At 48.4% G+C, this 22,658-nt stretch overlaps 1 protein-coding gene across 2 annotated transcripts in view; it reads right to left on the bottom strand.

Moving 5' to 3' along the window:
- Positions 1 to 966: 966 nt before the first annotated feature.
- ets1 (ETS proto-oncogene 1, transcription factor) overlaps positions 967 to 22,658 on the bottom strand; it is a 35,364-nt gene continuing 13,672 nt past the window's right edge. For both annotated transcript variants that reach the window (XM_084674613.1, XM_084674614.1), the window contains 7 exons: positions 12,032 to 12,151; positions 11,019 to 11,219; positions 10,614 to 10,694; positions 10,082 to 10,327; positions 8,036 to 8,296; positions 4,464 to 4,582; positions 967 to 4,171 (listed from right to left, as the gene is read on the bottom strand). In XM_084674613.1, the coding sequence (XP_084530739.1) occupies positions 3,956 to 4,171; positions 4,464 to 4,582; positions 8,036 to 8,296; positions 10,082 to 10,327; positions 10,614 to 10,694; positions 11,019 to 11,219; positions 12,032 to 12,151 (1,244 nt within the window). In that variant the 3' untranslated portion in view covers positions 967 to 3,955. The remainder of the gene's footprint in view (positions 4,172 to 4,463; positions 4,583 to 8,035; positions 8,297 to 10,081; positions 10,328 to 10,613; positions 10,695 to 11,018; positions 11,220 to 12,031; positions 12,152 to 22,658) is intronic.

Genomic DNA, 22,658 nt, shown 5'->3' with positions numbered 1-22,658 from the left:
CAGTTTGTGTTTTCAACTGCATTGATTTAACAAGCGTTGATTGGGATACTGCGTTTCCTTTTCCGGCTATTAGCGATCTAAATGAATGCGCGGACTAATAAAGTAAATTGTCAGAACTCAAAACTTGTAATTGTTTTAAATGTATTGGGGCACAGACGATGTATACGGGGGCACGTGCCCCAGGAAAAACGGTTCCAGTGACGCCTCTGGTCCTGATCTATATTTGAACATGTTCTGACGCTTTGTCCAGAGTCCTGACTGTTGTAAAGGACCCAACCAGCTGTGCAGGGCCACAGGCCCACTGAGTTTTTATCTACAGTGGAATTTCTATAAACCCAGTGACACGAGCCATGAATGAGCTCTGTGTGGCCGCTGCTGATTTGGCGTCAGCCTTCGCCGTGAGAGTGACGCGCTCTTTAAGCGGGGACACGCCAGCGTCCCAGCATGCCTGTCAGAAGGCAGGCTCTGGGATGTTGAAGGGAGACTCAGGCTGCTGGGGCCAGTTCATACTGTATAAGATTAATACTGCATATATATATATATATATATATGTATCTGTGTGCGTGTATCTGTATGTGTGCGTGTGTGTGTGTGTACAGTACCAGCTAAAAGTTTAGACACATGGGAAAATGTGTCCAAACTTTTGACTGGTACTGCATATATATATAAATCTGAGATTCGAAACACTCACAGAACTTGAATGCAAGCAAGTTATGTACTTGTAGGGATATGTAGACCCATGTCTAAGCTGTCTTGAAAACAATTGTTTTATGATTTTTTACTGACAGTTGAGTATTATGTGTTTTTTTGGTTGATCTTACGAGCACGGGTAGAACCTTCCAACTGAGGATAGAGTGGAGGAAGTTGGTAGCTCATCATTTGGCAAGTAGCCCAAAGCCACAACTTTCTAAAGTAGGTAGTCAAGCATACAATACTGTACTAAATGACTACACAATTCACACAAGATTAGGAAATATTTGTTCACATATATTTTTTTATAACATAACATTTCAAAGTACAGTAAGTACAATAAGAAATAGAAGCTACAGTTTATAAAACTTTCCAGCAGAAATCAATGATGGGCCAGCATCAGCCTTTGTTTCTTGAGCAGACAGGTCTTTTTCTATTAAAAAAGAAAATCGCTACATGTTTTTGTCCTGCGCTACCTTTTATTTCCCATGAAAGCACCAGCTGTCTGTGTCTCTCTTTTATAAAATATAAATTATCGAAAAATATTCAAATGTTTGTGAACTAAATACATTAAAAATGATCTCAATAACAAAAATACAGAAAACACTATAAAATATACAAAAAACTAACATCGAGGAAAAAAAAGGGTTTCCTACTGGATCAGTCTGAGATATGTTACCATGGCAACGTATCTATGTATGCATGTAAGTAGGTATACTATGATCTGTGCAATACTGTGTTTGTGACATTTATCAATATAGCCTAAATAATTTTTCCTGACAGTTGAACAAACTTCATCCGAAGTCTAAACAGGCACGTTAATAGACAAAGATACTCATATTCTGACCTACTACAAATTGTGACTGGCACCAAGGGCATAGTCAAAAACAAGTTAAGCATATATTTAAATATCTAAAATAGTTGCCCTGGTATAAAACATTCGTTGGAGGTTAAAAAAAAACTGAACAGTGAAAATAAAACAGTGATTAAAATCCTGGACCTAAACATGCATTAAGAACTAAATCAAAGCAACTAAAGGTTGACCTGCCAAAACATTCAGATCAAACAGCAAGTTTCCATTTACTGTGTGAGGGTTTGCGTGCTTGTGCTAATTGATAACTCAGAAACCAATCTTTTAGCTTGTTGGCCAACTAATCATTTACAACACACAGATACAGTATCTCTTTCTCAGAATTGGGAGAGCACAAAATATGCAGTACAAGGGAAAGTACTTGGCAAAGTCTCAAAGTTGAGCGCTATCCCAGATAGATCAAAGTAGATAAAACTAGAAAAAAGTACAGTTTTTTGGTCCCTGTATTCCAACATGGTGGAGGGTACCCCACAGCCCCACTGCCAAAGACCTCACATGGGTTTGGTTATTATTCCTGCTTTGTCTCTTGCTTATTTGTTTAATCTGGGTCTTAATAAAGCTTTATGAAATACAATCTGTACAAATAGACATTTCAAAAGCTATTCTCATCAGTATGGGTAACATTCATCCACTGTAAACAATAACATTTTTATTTTAAGATGATATTTCTTGACTTTGGCTTTTCCCATAAGGCCGGCGTAGAGTATTGGTCCCACTGAACTGACAAAAGTGGAGCCACTGCTCCAAACCTAACCAGCTATCCACTGTGTGGTCCGAGTGTGCTAGACTGTCAAAATAAAAACGTTCATATACTTTTGCTCATCCATTCCATAGACAAGGTAGGGTGTCTTTTTTGCCTAAAGCACAGAAAATTATGAATTTCAAAATACCATTTATAGTAATGCCACTTGCCCCCCCGCACCTGTTCATCTTGAAGTTGACCCGTTTGTCAAGGATTTCGATTCTTCCCTCCTTTAACAGTGGTAAAACAAGAGCGTCTATTTACACTTCATTCAGCAAAGGCCTCTGAGCAATGCAGTGCTGCTAGAACTCAAACCACACCCTTGCTGTCAATTTGTATCAATCACGCGTCACTTATCAACCACCAATCTATAGTTCCCTGTCCACGTCTACCCAACCAATCTCCTGCAGCCTCCTGACACACCCATCCTCAGACAGTTGGACAGCCTAGACTTCTTCTCACCGCCTCTGCTTGCACATTTCCACAAACAACCGTAGCCTTCAGAAGTACTGTGCAGCAACACTAACTAACTTTCATAGCGCAGTACCCTCGATACACATTCCAAAAGCTTTTCTCAAACAGCGCCTTGACCGAGGATGCAACTCGCTCCACTGTCGCCCTCAACATCTCGAGCATTTGGAACAGCATGGCACTCATGCCTGGTCTTCATGTGAATTGACTGGCCATCCTCATACTGGCGTACGAGTTGTACACACATGCTGATATGAATAGTCTCGCAAAGACACTGTCTATAGCAGAACGGCAAATGTGCAAAGGTGAAAGCGTCAGTTTTAAAAGCAACGGTTACTTTCAGTTGGCTGTCTATGAAGCACTCTTGCTATGAGTAAGGCGCCCTTGTGAACTATGCGAAAACGAGAAAATGGCCAGTCTAGTGTCGTCTGATAACCAAATTTGCATTTTGAATTTTTTTGGCTCGTGAAGGGAACAAAACAGGAGTAAGGTTGACCTCACACAGAATATCTTCTGGGTTCACAATACCTTCATTTGTTTAAAAAAAGACAGCCCTCTTTCTGAGCCTTGGTACGTTTCAAACAGGAGTCATTAACAATAATACTGGCACAAACATACAGTATGGTTCTAAAATAGTAAAAAAAAAAAAAAAAAAAAAAAACACACAACTTTTTTTTGGTCCAAGCTGAGAACACTACCCATGCCTATTGTGTGTGCAGTGAGGCAGAGAAACAGTGAGCATGTAAATACAACATATTTCCATTTTCTATTTTGGCAACAGATTTCATAGCAGTAATTTTCCTCTCATGCAATGTCCACCCTACAAAGAATCACCCTCTCTTTCTCCTTCTCAGCCCTCTCTCTCAAAGTCAGTTTCTTGTGCTACTTAGGCAAAATGGGCACTCAAACAGCTTTCCATTCACCTTGAGCTGCTCAGTTATACCTGTATATAATATTCATACACAACGCCAAAGCAACAGAGTGTGAATTTGCACTGTTGGCATGTGCTCCGTTTTAATATGTTGCCTGACATGAGCTCAAAATGTTTCAAAGACCACAGTTAGATTTTTATGTCCCAAAATGCTTGCCCAGTGTACCGGATAGTAAAGAACACTTTCTGAGCCCCTAGTCTTCTCGGCTGCTTTGACACTGTCCTTCTTTTTCTTTCGTCCTGTAGTCTTTCACTCGTCTGCATCGGGCTTAACGTCCAACATGGCGTGGAGCTCCTCGGGGGTGTATCCCAGCAGGCTTTTCAAGTCACAGACAAAACGGTACACGTAGCGCTTGCCCGAGGTCTTGTGGATGATGTTCTTGTCATAGTAGTAGCGCAGGCCGCGACTCAGTTTCTCGTAGTTCATCTTGGGCTTATTTTTCCTCTTTCCCCACCGCCGAGCCACCTGAGTCACAAAGAGCTTTCAGTTACATTGTGTGACAAGTGCCTAATACCCATGTGATAAACTTCCAAACTGCCAAATAGGTAACTTCGGACAACGACCCAGATGAAGTTTTGGATTTATCAACCCAACCAAAAAATGATCCAATTCTGTTTGTTCGAGTAAATGACCCTTCCCCCATCACTGCAACATCCTGTCAAACGTCCCCCAAAAAAGACCTAAAAACTCATCTGTCAAACCACTCGGAGCCCCCGACCACGTGACAGTGGTCTGGGAGGGGGCCGTGACCTCTCACCTCGTCGGGGTCAGAGAGCTTGAACTCCCAGCCGTCTCCCGTCCAGCTGATGAAGGACTGGCACGACTTGTCCGTCAGGAGTTCCAGGAGGAACTGCCAAAGCTGAATGGGCCCACTGCCTGCAGAGCAGAAGAAGACAACAGCGATTAGAACGGTGCTAGCTAGCATGCTTCTAGAGAATAAGAGACGCGAAACACAAATTCAGCACATTTTTGGCTTCTAGAGAATAAGAGAAGCCAAATCCAAATTTCAGCTAAGTCGGTGACATAATATGTCAGTGTAGCATTTGGGACAGTTCTGTTCACGCTTTTGATTGAACTGACTGCCTTGGGCCATTCATCTGACCCTTGAAGGAGACAATGTGAAAAGTTGAGACGGAATTAGTGGGGATAAAGATGTCTTTTACAGCACAAGGAGCCCATTCATGTCTCCTCTCCGTCTGTTCGCCTTGAGCAACATGCCTAGCTGCCCTGAGAAGCATGTGTTGGCTAGGTTCCGTAGCATATTTTTGTCTCCTCCTATGAATACCACGATGATGAAATCATGGCTGTTCACGTCCCAGATCTGAGGACATGACTTCATCCAAGCATGTGTATGCGTGTCTGTGTGTGTGTGTGTACGAGAGAGGGAGTGTGTGTGTGTGACTGAGTAAGAGAGTAAAGGAGAGTCCTGAGGGAGATGTGAGGACAGTATCTTGTAAGTCGACCGTGTTTGCATAGTCACCACCATGTCCAGGTTGGCACAGAATACATATTCTGTTATTGGAGTGACATTCATTTTGCAGGCTCAACATATTAAACAAAATAAAAGGATGACCTTGACAGCGACGTCACTACATTTGTATCGGGGGGAGGAGACGATGAACCATAAAAAAAAAAAAAGCTGCTCTGGTAACTCTGATCTTGGTGGTTTTCTGTGCAATGACAAACCCCCTCCGTTCCTGGCTAGTGAGTTCACAACCACACCTACTCATGTAGCGCCTCCTCAGCAGCGGCTAAGAAACAGCAAGCATTCTCAGCAGCCTCTCAACAAGAGTCAAAAGGCACACACCGACAATTTCAGAGAAATGGGCCTGTGGGTTTTGCGCTTGAGGGCGAGGGCGAGGGCGACACATGCATCCGAGCCCGTCGCGCTCAGAAAAGAACAGACGCGCACTGAAATGGGAGAATGGATGTAGCGGCCCTCGACTCGCCGTATACCAACCGGCGGTGTCGCACTGGGTCTCCTGAACACTGAGAGCTTTGAGACGCATTCCATGAGGTCTGCTACTGTAACAGTGGGCCCACATAAGGGAGATACAGTGCCCATTTAGCAGCCCCCCCCCCCCCCCCCCGTGCTCTCACGCGAGAATGTAGTCGAACCCCCTTCCCCCCCAAAAAAACCTTTCCAAAAATATGAGTGTTCACAATGGCCTTCATTGAAAAAGACTAGTGTAGCGAATGAGGGTGTAGGGGCTCACAGTCAGAGCCACGTCAAAGATGTGGGCGCAGATGAGATGAGAGAGAGAGACAGAGAGAGACAGAGAGAGAGAGAGAGAGAGAGAGAGAGAGAGAGAGAGAGAGAGAGAGAGAGAGAGAGAGAGAGAGAGAGAAAAGCGTTGAACATGTGGGTGGGTGAAAGAGGGCGAGAAAAACAGCATACGTGTGCGTGTGTCTGTGAGAGTCAGAGAGTGGTCGGACAACCCCGGAGGTGTCAAGAGGTGTGACTGGATACGAAAAGCATTTAACCTCATAGTCGGACTTATCTCTCACCTCTTATCGCTTTCCTGCTTAGGCTGTGTAGAGAACGGCATGTGCCTGTATTTGGTGTGGCGTAAGATACGCCCATTTTAACAAACATCAAATTGGGATACATCGTTTGGCATATTTTCCATTGCAGCTACACTCGCAGCAACACCTCCTATCTCAACTCTAACTCCCCCTTTTTTTATTTTTTTTTATCTCCATCTCCCACATATTTTACTTTCTCCATCTTGCTGTCACTTGCTGCATGACATTATGCATGTCTTCTTTGGGGGGCCTCTACTGTAGACTTACTTGCTGTAAGGCATGTGTAATAACAGCTAAGGCCAACAGCTAAGGCCAACAGAGGCCAGACCTTTTCTTTGTCCAGTAAATTATGATATTTTCCGCCATATTTTGTTTCTTCTATTCTCATTCTGCATTCCTCCAGGTGCTCTGCAAAAGTGGGGTCCCACCAGCAGAACTAATGTGCCACATGCGTTGGCATGTCACTGGGTTTCTGTGCTGTCCTGGCAACCATCGCTACTGTTGTTAGAAACACGTCGCCAAGGTTATGTGTTTTGGCGAAGGCATCTGCATGTGTGTTTTTGTACCGTCATGTAGGAAACGCGGTCCCAATATCACATTTACAAAATCATGATTCATCCTCGACATTGGAGTGCACTTTATCTTTATCTGCACTACATCAGAATTCAAAGGTTTGCGTAACTTCTTTAGGCCTACATTTCCAGTTGAATTCTTTTAGACAATACAATAAAAGAGATGGATATATAAATGAATGACGCACCGTTTAATAGAGGTCTTGTGAGTAGCATTGCCTTGGGGACTGCAAATTAACTTGACCCCAGGTCAAAACATAATCAAATCTAAGCATACATCGTCAGTGACGTACAGAACGGATTTGGGCCTTCCCCCTTCCACTACTAACAATCTTGTGACTACAATGACCTCACGACGGAAAAGCCCCACAAGATTTGGGCTGAATAGGTGACAGTTCAAGATGTTTGTCTAAAACTCTTAATGAATTAAACATTCATCAGGAAGGTTTGATTCTGTGTTTCGTGCCTGTAGACAATGTTGCGCAAGAGTTGCAGTACTGAAGGTCTTGTCCGAACAGGCAAACATTAGAAGGCAACAGTAAATTTGATTCTACTTTTCCACACTACAATCCCGCCATAAAAGACAATAAATAAAGAATCCAAGAGATTGTGTTTTAAGACTTGTCGGGCACCTTTACATTTAAATAGAATATGGAGGCGTACACTAAGACGTAAATAGGCTTGGGGAGATGAAGAGATAAATCAACTCTGAAGAACAGGGGCGGGTATTTTTTTTCTTTCTCTTGCTGTGCTCGCGTTGCTAAGACAACTTGGAAAATAGGTCGAGATGCGGGACGAAGATTAAAAAAGAGTGTGCAGAGGAGACAGCAAGAGGTGCAAGGTGGAGAGAACAGGGCAGGGAGCTGCAAATGATTGTTGTCGTTCTTCCTGTTTCCTGTAAGGTGCGCAACTCTGAGCCAGCTAAGGTCGGAGGTGTTGTTGAACTCCTCTTTTAAGTTACCTCAGTTATGTTGAGGCACACCCATACCTGCTACCACAGTGCATGCAAAACCAGTAGCTTACGTTCCAATACATCTACTACCATATCCAATGGAGACCTACGGCTGTGAAATCATTTAAGAAACAATAATAATTTGCTGATATACCTACATAAAAAAAAGACAAGGTACTGGTGTACGTTTTACAAGCAGAGATTCCCAAAAATGGTCAGACATTCCAAAAGACACTACTATAGCATGTGACGGCCGTGTGCCTGTGGAGGTGATGTCACCTGTGTAGCCGGCGAGGGCGGCGGCAGGGATGACAGGCTTGTCCTTGCTGAGGTCAGAACGCTCCCTCACGTAGTCCTTGAAGGTGCCCTTGGGCTTGTGGCCCTGCAGGGCGCTGGGGTAGTCCTCCGAGTCAAAGCTGTCGTAGGAGGGGACCCGCTGTAGGCTGCTGAAGGAGGACTGGCTGCTCCAGGACTGGGTGAGCCGGTCGCAGCTCTCCAGGCTCTCGATGCTCTCGAAGGAGTCCTGGCCGCCCAGCTTACCTGGGGGCGGGGGAGGACAGGAGGGGATGGGGGGGACAGAAGAAGATCACAGGAGTTCATGAGTGTCGTTGCTCCTGAAAAAGGCTTTTTAGCCGTGCTTCGGATTAAAGGAATTGAATTACTTTACACATTTTAAGACCACGTGGACAATGGACTTGACAATTTGCGACTTCCAATAGAAATAGGCCACCAATGCAGCGACAGAATGTTAATTGTTTCAAGCTGCAGCTTCAGAGACAATATTTACACCAGGAATACCCAAGAGGCTTCGGCAAATGGGTCCTTCTCGCTCTTTCTCAACTGAGGCTCGTTGTTTTGTATGCTGCCGCGTTTCTCTATTTCACACTCGGCCTCGCTTGTAGAGCTGCCATTTAGTTCAGACTAATTGGAAGACGATCGCCCAAATGGCTCTTCGCTATTTCTGGCCGAAAAAGATAAGAGGACTCTTTGAATTGCCAGCTATTAAAGTACGAAACGTAATACAGTGCACCAACTTGCGCCCCGAAAATCATCCAATTGTGAGAAATTGAAGCCACATGTTGGGTTTCATTTTTGTGCCACAAATACTTTCCCACGTCGAGGAAAAGCTCAATGCCAGGCCCCCTACCGCCCCCTCCCCCCACCTCTCACAAAAAAAAAACAAAAAAAAAAGGAATTCTTTGGATTTATGATGTTCGATGTCTGGACGTACCTTGCGGGCAAATGCCCAGGCCGTTGGAGAATGTGTGCACTGTGGCTAACTATCCATCATACTCCCTGCTCATTTGTTCAGCTGAGGAGGATTGGGGGGAAAGAAAATCCCAGCTTTACTGGTATCGACGTAAACCACACGACTAATTCTTCTCCAAACTATCAAGAGGGGAAAGTGAGCAGATGTGCCTGTGGTCCGAGCAAACAGGATGGGTTCATGAGAATGCCCGTGCTCCCTGGCTGACTCGGGTTGACGCCGAGTGCAGAAAAACCTCAAGCTCGAGATGTGAGACAAAGAAAAACACCTCTCACTTTGTGAGCGGTGTTTTACGTGAGAAGTTTGAAGATAACGTCCTTCAACCCATCAGGCTTTGTTCGTGTTTCGCACAGACAGGAAAACAATAGGCTGCTCTCGTCTTTTGTAGTTTTTCTTTTTGGGTTCCCAAACCTCGTCTCGTGTGAGCGGGGGTGGGTGGGTTTGTTTGTTGGAACCACAAGCACAAACCATACTGCCTGCTTTCTCCTCACCTTGTACACACACTGTTGTGGCTGGGTATGCTTTGACAGCATCAGCACCATCACACACATCCATGTGGGCACACACACACACGCACGATCGTCTTTCACAAAGAGAACTCGATTTGGTCTTTGCTCCAGTTATTGACACCGGCCTCACATGTTTCAGTCAGAGATGAGTTCAGGCATGGCACTCTGGCGGCGCGCGTCATATCACCCATCGCCGTTTTCTCAGCCCATAGGCTTAGCGTAAGAGGCGGCACTACAAGTCGCACACACGCACGCACACGCATCCTCGATTACCTTAGTGTTCTGCGTTGCTGCCACCCACCACCATCTCCTTCTCCCCCATGTTGTCTGTCTGTATGGATTTAACTCGTTGCTCCCTGCCTGCATGTCACGCCTGCGGCAGTGAAGGCAGGGAGCGCTTCCCCATGTACATCCATTCCGCCAATGTTAAACCTATTCTCGTGTATATGAATAAATGGTGAAATCAATCACGTGAGTGTCTTGACTAAACTAACAACGGCCTCCAGTGCATGGGAGCTCTCGCTAACCTGAGGTAAACTGTCCACTCACCTCTGCTGATGCGGCCCACGCACATGTTGTCAGGGGAGACCACCTCCTGCTTGACTGTGAAGTAGTGGCCCTGCAGAGGGTTGAGGGGCGCGTCCCGGAGAATGACGTTGGGGTATTCGCTCTCGTACTTGAGTGACAGCAGGTCCTCGGAGCTGATTGGGTGGAGCGTCTGGTAGGACTCGGTGATGAAGCCGGGCTCGGAGTACTCCGAGGGAGGGACGCACTGGGCATGCTCAATGCCGTAGCCTTGAGAAACAGGAACGGGGGGGGGGGGGGGAGAAAAGATGAAGACAGAAAAGGATTAGGCAATCTGGAACAATTTCTGTCTTCACAGGCAAGTCATGGTGATTAGAAACGACAATTACAACACAGCATGAGAACAGCTCACATAAACGAACAAACTAACAATCGTGAATAAATGGGGTCACGTGCAATATTAAGTAGTGTGCCAAAATGGATATCAGAATAAAATGACAATCTATTAGTTAGACAGAGACCATCTACGGTGTTTATCCCCCTCAGAGGTACTTACTGACAAAGTAGTCTGAGCTATAGCGGGATTCCTGGAAGCTGGAGGTCAGGCCGTTGGCGTTGGAGAAATGCTTTGTGTCTTCTTCATGAAAAATAAATTATGAGCATCACTAACCCGTCATTGATTTCATGTATCGTATAACTGCCGTGAAAAGCTGCATCGAGTGTCAGGCCGGACCGATGAAAGATTAATGACCTGAGGTAATTCTCCTTTCCTCTTTGGCTCCTGTTACGGTGTTAAATGCTAACAATGCCTATAAAATGGACCTTTTAGCGTAGACGAGACTATTGTTCTCATCCGCTCTTCGACATGTCCTCCTGACCCGGCCGTTTGAGTGAGCGGCTCTCAGTGCTAATGAAAGTCACGGCCGTGGGTTCGCAGCCTCTTGGCTCCGGTGCCTTTTACCTTTCTGAAGCATCTCCAGGTGTTCCCAGAGGATGTCGCCCACAAAGTCCGGAGCCAGGTCCAGGAAGCGCTCCTTGCCCAGGGCGCAGAGGGCGGCGCCGTTCATGCGGAACTTGTGGAAGTCCACGTTCTTCAGGCTGAACTCGTTCACCGTCCACGCCAGCCACTCGCTCACGTGACTCTCCGTCCACACTCTGGGGTCTGGGGGAAGGAGGGGGGAGGGGGGGGGGGCACAGCCAACACTTGATTGGAGGAGTTGGGCGTGGAGGCGTTCCCACGCAACGGGGACCTTTCGGAATCTCATTTGAACATTTCCCGTGAGCTGCGACACAGCTCTTCAGTGGGACGGACAAAGCCGTCAAATCCTTCACTGACATCTTGGTAGGAAAATACCCCTTGTTCATGCTTCATATAAAGGGTGAAAAGACATTGCACTGCGAGGCCATCACAATGGATTTGTATTCTTTCTTTTTGCGTTGATAAACGAAACATATAGGCCGGTCTATTGTCAACATTACGCAGACATTCGAGAATGAGGTATTTGGCTGCCCTAACCATATGCATGTTACTGCAACCACAGACATCAGCAGTTTCAGTTGACTGCAAATAAGCACTTAATAAACAGGAAACCCCCAGCTAATTCAAGGCGGTATGAGGACAGCCAAAACACCCATCATTCAAAAGCAGAAATACAATTTGTGTACTTCCTAAATAGCTAAGAAGTGTTGTTCATCATTAGTATGTGTCATCACTATTATATTGTTTTCCGAGCCCGGCTTTCACCTGTAACCCTTGCACAGCCGTCTGTCCATTTTGGAAGTGAACTCCATCTTTATGTAGCGTAGAACATACTAAATGTGACATCGGTCGCTGGACCGTGTCTTAGCTTTCGGCAGCGTGTTTGTGTTTTTGGGGGGGGTGGGTGATTTTCTAAAGGGACGGCGCGGGTTGCCGTGTGACCAGACAGACGGCCGAGGGTAGGCAGAGCTCGACGGCCCGGCTCTCGGCGTTACCTTTGGGAATGGCCAGTCTCTGCTGCTCCTTGGTGAAGCCGCTGAACGTGGCTTTGAGGGCCTGAGACATCATCTCTTTACTCCCCGGAGTGAGCAGGGGCACGTCTCCGCACTCCAGATCTGAGAGAGAGACGAGGGAAGACAGATGACGAGAGAGAGTGAGAGAGAAAGACAGAGAGAGAGAGAGACAGAGAAGGGGGGAGGGGGGGGGGGGGGTCAGTCTCGCTAACCGGACACACCGTAGTAGCCACACACATACTCGGTCTTTAGCTCCAGTTCCTCTCTCACCGTGATCAAGCACTTGGCTCAGCCATTACATCCTGTTCAGACAGACAGTGTATCGACATCCCGTCTAATCCATTAAATGTCGCAGCTGTCGCAAAAGTGCTCAGTGAATCGCAGGAACACACCCTTTCGGGGAAACATTGATTTGTTTCCCCCGCCGTGTGTTGTCCAGGTGCCTCTGTGTTTTGCTAGGACACAGGATACGCGCCTGATATTTAGACGCTGGAAGTCGCCACGCTGCGTTGCTTTGAAGGAGCGTGCCCACAAGTGACTGGCTGCCTGGGTGGGACACATGGGTGAGGCCTGGGGTCTGTCTGAGATCATTCCGGACCCTCTAATTCAGCCCCTGGTCACACAGGCACACAGTTAGGGCGCAAACAGAAAGGCTACTGTTGCCCAGGCTAGGCATTGGGTCAAACAGTCAGGGTCAAAGGTCAGCAGTGAGGTGATGGTGTCACTCTGGCCTCTGGTGTGTGTATCGGGGGCGGGGACACGACTCGCGGTCACACACACACACACACACAGTGTTCTCAGTTCACACATTGGGTATCCAGCTGGACACAAGGAGAGTCTTTGATGGCTTTAAACAGTGCCTGATGACTGGCGGTGCTCTAATTAGATTGACTGGTCTGGGGAGGCTGGAGGAGACAGAGGCGGTGTTCGAAAGAGAGTTGATTCCGGCGAGGGGGGAGGAAGACAGGGGAAAGCCCCCATGTCACAAAAAGACTACAAAACTCAGCTTTTAACAGCAACCCCACCACTTTTTCCACAATGGGGAGAGAATTACAGTGCATGCTACAGATTACTGAGACAACCCTCTAAGAATGTGCTTTGAAAGTCGCCACAAAAAAAAAAGTATTTGACAACAATGAACACTTTCTACAGCGCAGAACAAGCAACCTAAAATAAGTTGACACATGCTTTTTGTGAGTTTTGCCTCTGCGTCTCTCTCTCTCTCTCTCTCTCACACATTGCCGGTGTCGTTCTCCCAGATGTTCTGGCCTCCTCTGCTGGATGGGCCAGCGTCCTGGGCTCTCTTGGAATGCTCAACAGCTGTCCCTGATTCGCCAGTCGCGCCGACATAACCCAGCGCTGGCAGGCTGGCTGACAGGAGAACTAGACCTAGCCCTGTCTGTGCTGCTCTGTGTCTGTCTGTCTGTCTGTCTGCCCGTCCGTCTGCCCGTCCGTCTGCCCGTCCGTCTGCCCGTCCGTCTGCCCGTCCGTCCGTCCGCCCGCCCGTCCGTCCGCCCGTCCGCCCGCCCGCCCGTCCGCCCGTCCGCCCGCCCGTCCGTCCGCCCGTCCGCCCGCCCGCCCGCCCGTCCGTCCGCCCGTCCGTCCGCCCGTCCCTCCCTCCCTCCCTCCCTCCCTCCCTCCCTCCGTCCGTCCGTCTCCTCACTGGAACCCGACGGGCTGCATTATGCAGAATTCACAAGGAGAGAAGGATCTGAAGAACACTGCCCCTGTAAATGTGTGGTGCGCACGTCTGTGTGTGTGGAGGGGCGGTGGGGGAAATAAGGCTAGAAATCGGCGGGCCTGACTCAGTGTTTCCACGTGGAGAATTACCTGCATAAAGGTCAATAATAATAGCAGTAATAATAATAATAATAATAATAAAAGTCAGGCAGAGCTTTCTTCAGACATTGTGGTGTAATGGCCTCCCAGAGCGCTATGGCTTGCCTTTCCAGGATGAATGGAGACCAGTCGGCCCCTGCGTTCATCCTTCCCTCTCTCCCCAGAAACATATCCCCCGTAGCTCCGTGGTCTCTTACCATGAAGGTTTTCAGCAGGCATTAAACCCATTCCCATTCCGAACATAGAGCATCGTGCTAATGGCATGGACCCACATCGCAGCTGGGTGTGATAGCTAATGCACAGCGTCCATTAACAGAAGAGGCGGGCTTTGGTCTTTAGCCTCTGGTGAATGGCGGGGGCCCTGATACGGTTTCAATAGCTGCGCGAGAACCATTAGCGATGGCAGGGTCAGAGGCTCTGAGCGTTAAGTGTCTCCTAACCAGCCTGATCCACACTGGATGATTGGAGTCTGTCTCAACCCGAGGCGAGGCCCGTCCATTAGGATGAGAGACGCTAGAGCGCTAGAACGTTCCCCTCGTCCCGTCTGCCGATGGCAGGGTGGCCAACGCCGCAGGGCGAAAAGACGACGCGACGACATGCGCAAAACGAGCAAGGGCGACATGGGGATCGAGTATCGATCACCTCCTCCCCAGGGACATCACTATGAGATGGACGGACATAAGCGGTGAGTGGTCTGCCACGATGGTGTCTCCACCCCCTCCCGGGTTGCCAAGGAGATATCAACCGCTTGGACGACCCCTCCCCCATCCCAGCCCCCCCCCCCCCCCGACCTGCCAGGCAGAGATGAAGGTTCTGCCTTACACCTCACACCCAGGTCGGGAGAGTCAAGGAGAAAGTGGCGCACATGCACACACACACACGCACACACACACGTGAACCAAATTAGCAGTATCCTTTGCCTGTGCGCCAGAGCGAGGGCGTGAAATTGGGATTTTTCGGCCGGGGGGCTACAGCCCTTGGGAACTGGAGACCCTCGACAGGGCCAGGCGAGATGGGGCGAGGTCGGGGTGGGGAGTGTGTGTGTGTGTGTGTGTGTGTGTGTGTGTGTGTGTGTGAAGCGGAGGGGTGACTCATCGGGCTGTAATTGAAGCCGATCACAGGACAGGAGGAGGAGAGGGGGAGTTGAATGAGAGGACTAAAGAGTGTACTCTCGTTCCCTCTCTCTCTCCCCCAAGGTGACATCAGAGCAGGAAACGGGCCATCTCCCAGGCGGAAGTGAACTTCCTTCATTCGTGAAGGCGGCGCCGCCTCGCCTAAAATGATGCAAGGCATCATTGATGATGCAACGTGGGCTACACTCTATATACAGGACCAGTCAAAAGTTTGGACACTTTTTCCCATGTGTCTGTGCAGGTTTTGACCACAATGTGGGGAATGCCGTGGGCGTGTAATAAAAGAGGGCCTGTGTGGGTCTATTCAGAGGGACTGTCGGGTGTTTCTAAAGTAAAACACTTGATGGGTGATTTAGAGGGACGGTTTATTTTGGTCTCCTTCCGAGATCAAAATATACTTCAGACAAGCGATCTATCTCGCACCCTCTTTTGCTTGAGCTGTGTACGGGACAGCCGTTCTCATCACAACGCTTTTGGCCCACTTCCTGTTGCGAAGGTGCCACTTGATGAGGTTGAGGGGAGAGGTTGAGATAAGGTGGGTCGGGTGTTTTAAACCCGGAACACCCACGGTGAAGGAATGGAACATCCCTCTCGCTCAGCTACGGTAACTGGTGCGAGAGGCGAGGGACCATACCAATAGAACAAGGGAAGGGGGGGTGGAAGCCAGCCTATGGTGGTCTGAAGGGCAGCCCCCATCCCCCGCAGAACCCCCAGTCCAGAGGTGGTGGCGCTATCTGGGGGGCTCTTTGATGGAGATTCCTATCTCTCCCAGTCTGGGAGAGCCAGAGGTCATAAACCAGGCCGACATGAAGGGAGCCCATTCAGGTCCCAGAGGGTAATGAAGTGGCAGGGGGGCTGTTGAGGGGGAAGGAGGAGGGGGGGGGGGGGGGGACTCAGATCTCTAAGAGGGCCGCTTGTTCTTCAGCCCCCCTCCCGTTTTCTACGCGGCTATTTGGATTTCCATCTCAATGCAGAACGCCAGAGGCTTGCTGGGACAGGAATAGAAGTGGCTGGCGGACGTCCACAGTGCGGGAGGCCTCGGAGCCGGAACGAGGAAGGGCCAGGGCCAGACCCAGGGCCAGACCCAGGGCCAAGGCCAGACCCAGGGCAAGGGCCAGACCCAGGGCCAGACCCAGGGCCTGCCACCCGGTCTGAGGTTGATGTCCAGGCCAGTATCACGTAGGTCTGGGACAACGAGTCTATCTTTAGGCCTCCACCACTGTCTGTTGGACACCGTCAACCCTGTACAAGTCTGTGGTTGTGTGCTAGCCCACGCAGCTAAAGGCCATATTATGCTGCTGCTGACTTTGTACTAAAAAGACTGTACTGTCTTTTTACAAAGCAAACACTGGGCTCTCCAGGAACACCACACTCCAGGAGCAGAGCCTACCCACGCTGGCAGAAAGACGACTGTCTCGTACTACGGCTGCTTTCTTTCTTTCCCTCCCTCCGTCCCTCTTACTATCTCTGAAATCACATTAGCTTATGATGTGAAAGTGCATTAAGACCTCCATATTGTTTGCACAGTCTCAGGTCTGGCGTTATGACATTAGCTTCATGTCTCCATTGATCCCTGGCTGGGCCTGGCTAGATGCTAAGTGTCTTCCAGTTAAAAGCTTTGATGGAAATTCCCAGCTTTCCTCAGAACATGACGGAACACAAAGTTCTTACAAAAGGCTCGCCTTCACTCTTCATGCATACCAAACTGACGCAACTAGACGCAAGTTCTCTGAGAATAGTGTTCTGTTCTTGTATTTTGTCTTAGAACATCTCTGAATGAGAAACACTTGTGAAATTCCACTCTTTACCTAATGTGAACAAACAGCCGACACAACCATGTTTCACAACCCTTCAAATGTACTTTGGTGGGTTGAGACACATGGAGAAAATGAGAGGAAGATAGTTCTCTCTCTTTTCATGACACAGACATTTGCTCGGTTCTACCACACCAGAGTGCAGGTGGTGTTAGCTTAGCAATGCGTTTCCAGCTAGCCTTCCCCCAGACCCCGGCACTGGTGTAAACATACAGGGGATGCTCTGAGTGAACTGTTTAGGCGTTAAAGCAAACACACAACGTCTCTGACAAACAGTTTACTCCCGCGCTTGCATTCTTCTAAGAAACCCTGTTGCCTGTCCGGTTTTCCACCCAAACGGACACATTCCTCCGGAAACTTTTCTGGACACTTAAATGTGAAATACGATGACAAAAGGGATAAACCATTGGGAAGCATGATTCACTGTAATCCATGTTGTAGTCATGCATGCTTTCCAATACTCTTTGCACAAACACAGTTATGTACATAATTATACATCACTATGTGGCTCATGCTAGCCGTTCACTTGAAAGCAAGATATGGGCAACAGATGTATACTCGATCAATTAATTCCCCCAGACCACACTGTTTTCATGTTGCATGCCATACATACCGCTGGCGTTTTACAATTGCTAATGTGCTTCTCACAGCTTTTTCATTTTCCTTCTAACAAAACCAGAACATTACTGTGGCACTCACGATGAAAGATTAGAGCTTCAATATATATTGTCCGCTTTTGAAAAGTAATGTTGTCTTATTTTTCTAGAGTTGAACCTGACTCAAACCCATGTGTTGAAGAGAAAGGAGTCCAAGTTTCCTGTTTGAGAAACACACAAAACTTGTTTTACTTATTTGATCTTGAACTTCTTCTCTGCTTGATAACACCAACTAATGATAAGGAAATAATGTCCTGCAATTTAATTTAGGCATTCGTACATAAACGCACACACACAAAACCACACACACGCAGGAACGACATTGAGTCAATGTGACTCATGCTATCAAAAGAATGACTGGACCTCCGGGGAATACACTAGTGTTCATTTTCACAAGAGTATTCATGACGCAAACCGGCATCTTGAAAAATGCCTATTCCCATACTCACCATTTGTCATTCATTAAACCTATGAGGTCTAAAGCAGCACACAGGGATTCTAAATGTGGGTTTTATGAGAACCTGGCAACGTTGTACTCCCATCAGCAATGCAGTACAGTGGAAGGGAAGTGTCAAAGTTCTCTTTAGCGCTGGCCCTTGGGGCTCGCCTCAGTAATTGTAGCTAGCAACACTTAGCGACTAGCAACCTGGCCACTCCGTTTCTCTCTCTCTCTACCTCAACTATGCAGATACGGAAAGACCAGACGAGGAACCCAGCTGTGAAAACCGCAACGCCTCACCCCCCCAGCCTCTCAGCCTCAGCCTCTCATGTCTCGGCCTGCCAGAACACATGTGCCTGCCTCCCACTTGCCAGTGCACCACTGAGGCCCTCACTCAGCCTGCTGTAGGAGTCCAAGTCACACCTACAGGGTAGAACAGCCCCCTAAACCCGGCCTCCACCAAGAGCTATAACGGATTGTTCTCCGCTATAAAAGCCGATCTGCTTGTCGATACTGTTTTGATGGAGTAGGTTTTACATTCATTAAAAGAGCCGTCTGGGACTTCTGGGACTTGGCTGATTACAAAAGCAGCCCCCACTCCCCCCGCCCCCCCCTCCCCCCAGAAAAAAAAAAAAAAAACGTTGACTCCATAAACAGGTGGCCAGCAGAAAGCTAACCCGCAAAGGGAAAACGAGAAATCTGGGTCGCTCTTCGTCCACCAAAGACCTCAACCGGCCTTGTTCAGGATGACTGAACATCGCTGAAAACTGCAAGTCCTACAGGACAAAACACTGATGTCTATAGCAGACCGACTCCCGCTTGTACTTTGGGACGAAGGGGGAGGCGAAAGAAAGAAAGAAGAAAGACTTTCCAAGCGTGGAACTGCAACAACCATAATAGCAACAGCGAAGGAGGGGGGGACTAAAATAGTTGCGACCAGGGCCATGGTGGGACGCGTAGGTGGTAGGTGGCCACTGCTCTGGAGCCATTTTGGGGCAGTGTGGAGCCCTCCGGGACTCCCAGTCGCTCTCATAATGGGGAGGTTATGAGGAAAAGAAATGGCCGTGGCGGGGGTAGTCGAGTCGGCGGCGCGCGCCAGCAGTCAGCAGGCGTCTGTGACTCAGTGATTAGTAGCGTGAGACGTCTGGAGATGAGACAGGGGCAACGCACCAGGGAGACGCCACATCAAGGCCTGAGGTGACGTGACAAGCTCATGTGGCCCACAGAGGAGCTGGAAATGAAAGGAGGGAGAGAGGGAGTGTGGAAGAGAGGAGGAATGAGAAAGAGGGGGAGGGGGTAGGACGTTGTGAAAAACCTCCAAGCTTGTTAACTTTTTTTTTTCCCCAGCACTGGAACGTGCTTTTCTCCTTTTGTTTTGGATGCTGTTTTCAGAGGAGCAAATGATTATAGAAAAGGAGGACATTAAAGGGCACTCAAAAACTCTTTTTCTCTCTCTCTCTCTCTCTCTCTCTCTCTCTGATGTTCTGATGCTCCAGTCCATCGTTTAAAAAAGAGAGTTTTAGAACATGGTTCAAATCTGAGACAAAATCATTTTTCACAACAATTTCACAGAATCCCAGGGGCTCGTGACACATCAAATGGACCACACCTTTGGCCGTGACCGTCTCCCTCGCTCAGCCTGCCTCAACCCCACACTGAACACTCACCACACATGCTCACCAGTCAGCCCGCTCTCGTATCTGGAAATGACTCTCCTGCTTTCATGACTAAGCTGTCTAAGGCAAAAAATGAAGGTGTGGAGTCACGAGAGAGGCGTCCTCAAACTGCCCACACGTGACCATCTCTCTGTTCATGGCAGACGGCATTGCCCACAGACACACGAACGAATGGATGGCAAAGGAAAACGGGAGAAACGCCAGTTCTAAGGGATAACGGGGCGACACATCACATCCCGTTAGTAGAGACAGACGGGGCCCTTGTGGACGCACAGACGTCCATTTGAAGAGCGACTGCGCTACATGGCGATGTGCGAGGCCCATTCAGTAGAATGGGCGCTTGATGCCCACGAGGCGCGAGTACAACCTTGTGTGTCGACATCATTCGGTCACACACACACCCCCGTTAATGACCACGGGCAGAACATCAAAGAGCCCCTCGGCGTTGTGATCTGGAACCGACAACGTGGTTGGCCGGTTCTCGGCGCTATGCAGATTGATTGAAAAACAGATAAATAAATAAATAAGACCCGGATTGACGACAGTTCTGGTCGAGCCAACGACCCACATCAGAGGGAGGAGGGATGGCTTCAGAGCTGTTTGCACAGCTGCCAGGCTGCCAGGCGGGCTCAAACATGGGTACATTACACACACACACACACACGCACGCACACCGAGCCGCCACCGAAAGGAGTGCTGACATGGTCAAAACAGCCCTGAACTTACAGGCTTATGCAACAACACACACCCAGGCCAAAGTGAACACACACTTCAGCGTGTCAACAGGCGGGCGGGCAACAAGGGAGAGGCCCCGGCGCTCGCGACATGGGAGGTGTCGTGTGTGTGTGCGTGCCCATCAGTGGGTGCCAGCTAAGACAAGCAGCGGTGTCTTCGTCAGATAAAAGGCAGCCGCCCCCCCCTCCCCCACCGAGGGAAGCAGAGTCACAGACATTCCTGACCGTCACTGAGCCCGAACCTCCAGCTCTCACTAAACCTCACACAGGGACAGCTCCATTTGGGTGACGTCGAGACACACTCGTACCAGATTTTTGGTACTTACTACCACTCGTGCACTCCATGCGACTGGTGAAACAAAATATGGTTTCAGGAAGAAGAAAAACGATGATGGCATCAAAAGAAAAAAGTTGTACTTTTAAATATAACAACCTCCCATCTCAAGATGAGATCTCTGTTTCTAAAGATATTCTGTCTCTTCCTCTTCTCATCTTCCAGCCATGTTATGTCTACAGGGGTAGGCTGACAATAACTGGTGCCAGTTTGAAGTGTCATGCAGCCAACGTCGTATCAATACACGGCTACTGTAACACAGTGGAAATAGCCAGAATACAAGAAGCTTTGTTTGGTGTCACCTTTGACCTCGACAGTCTGTAAGCACTTAAAAGGAATTAACTCAATGAGCTACGATGAAAGGGGACTTGAGTAAGTCGACACTTGCTACACCTTGACAAAGGAAACAAGATAAACAATACTATGAGGTGTGCCTTCAAACCACTTGACTCTCGTGTGTCAATGTGCATGGACGAATGAAAGATGAAAACAGAAAGGGGGGGGGGGGGGCACACGTGTATGTCAGTTACCAGTATCTAATTGCACGTGTTGGTAAAATGACAGGAGCCATGTCCAAGGGAGAGGGGCGCTTACACAACTTACTGAAGGCATTGTGGCTTTGTGGAGCACTTAACCCTTTCAAACACAGACAAAGACCCTGTCTGACCCTCAAATATCTAACATGGCTCAGCCATTGAGACAATAGACAAAAGCGGTTTAAGTCATCGGCGGGACACTGATCTAGTTGAAAAGTGAGGAACAAGAATAGGAGTGCCCTGTGTGTGTGTGTGTGTGTGTGTGTGTGTGTGTGTGTGTGATGGATTCATCCTGCCTCTTGGCAGCTACATGCTGACCCGAGTACACACGGTAGAACAAGAAGGAGCTAGCTTACGAAATGGTTTTGCAAGATAGCGCTACGCTTTGGCAATTCAACTGCAGCTGTCAGCACTTTTTTCTTTTTTACAGGCGCGTGTGCATTGCTTTAAGAATTTGTGTGCGTATGCCCGCTAGCAGTATGCAGGTGTCGCATGCAAGAAGATGGGAAAACACCAATTCACCTCAAGAAGACATTACACCGCTACGTTCAACTCAGTGGGTTAGGGTGTTGCTTAAGTATTGTGTTTCCATGACGTCCTAGCGCCATGACAACTTTACAGCTGCTACACCACCCAAGCAGCCGAATTTCAGTTTAGTAGGCTCATTATGACAGTAGGCAACTACAGCTAAGTCAACAATATTAATTAAATCTGGGATCCACCAGACAAAAAAAAAAAAACATTCACTTCTTGAAAGAGTGCAAATGATTTAAATTCAGACCACAGACTCAATCTTAATCTGGACCAAGACAACCATAAAAATAAAAAAAAAGTGTGGGCCTGTCTTCCTCCCAAAGTGTCTGATAATGCCAGCCCCAGTCCTGAACCTGCCCTGGACGCATGGAGGCTTCCGGGCCGCAGGGAGGAGAGCCAGCCCTCGGGCCTGCACACTCATCACGTTAGCCTCTGATTCCCTCAGGAGACACACATTCAACCACTCTGGAGAGGGAGTGGAGAGGAGGGAGGGAAGGGTGATGAAGGTAGGGGGGGCTGGGGGGGGGGGGGGGGGATGACTGGGCATAACTGCCAGTCTCCCGTGCAGGGCGGTATGCCCTCCACATGCCCTCCCCTGCAGCCTGCGAGTGGGCAGGGACGGGCAAAGTGTTGGGAAGGTAACTGGTACCATGAGTGCATGTTTGAAGCAGCCTTCAGTAGAAGGGCTGATTGTTTCAGAGGGCAGTTATAGCTTTACAGACAACTCTAACGTGACTCCCAGACACTCACAGAAACACAGAACGTCTAAGGTACTCTACCGAATCCTGGGTAATATAGCTGAAATATTTCAACAGTGTTGTGCTCAATATTTTTTTTTAAATTCTCCCCTTCACATATTGAGCCTACTGAAATAACAGTTAGCTAACAGGCTAATGGTCAATTACTCAGTGTAT

The sequence above is a fragment of the Hypomesus nipponensis genome, chromosome 15, assembly GCF_054491055.1.
Source record: "Hypomesus nipponensis isolate SF chromosome 15, ASM5449105v1, whole genome shotgun sequence".
NCBI classification, from domain to species: Eukaryota; Metazoa; Chordata; class Actinopteri; order Osmeriformes; family Osmeridae; genus Hypomesus; species Hypomesus nipponensis.
Note: the sequence above shows the minus strand (reverse complement) of the source record. Positions and strands in the feature narration are given on the sequence as shown.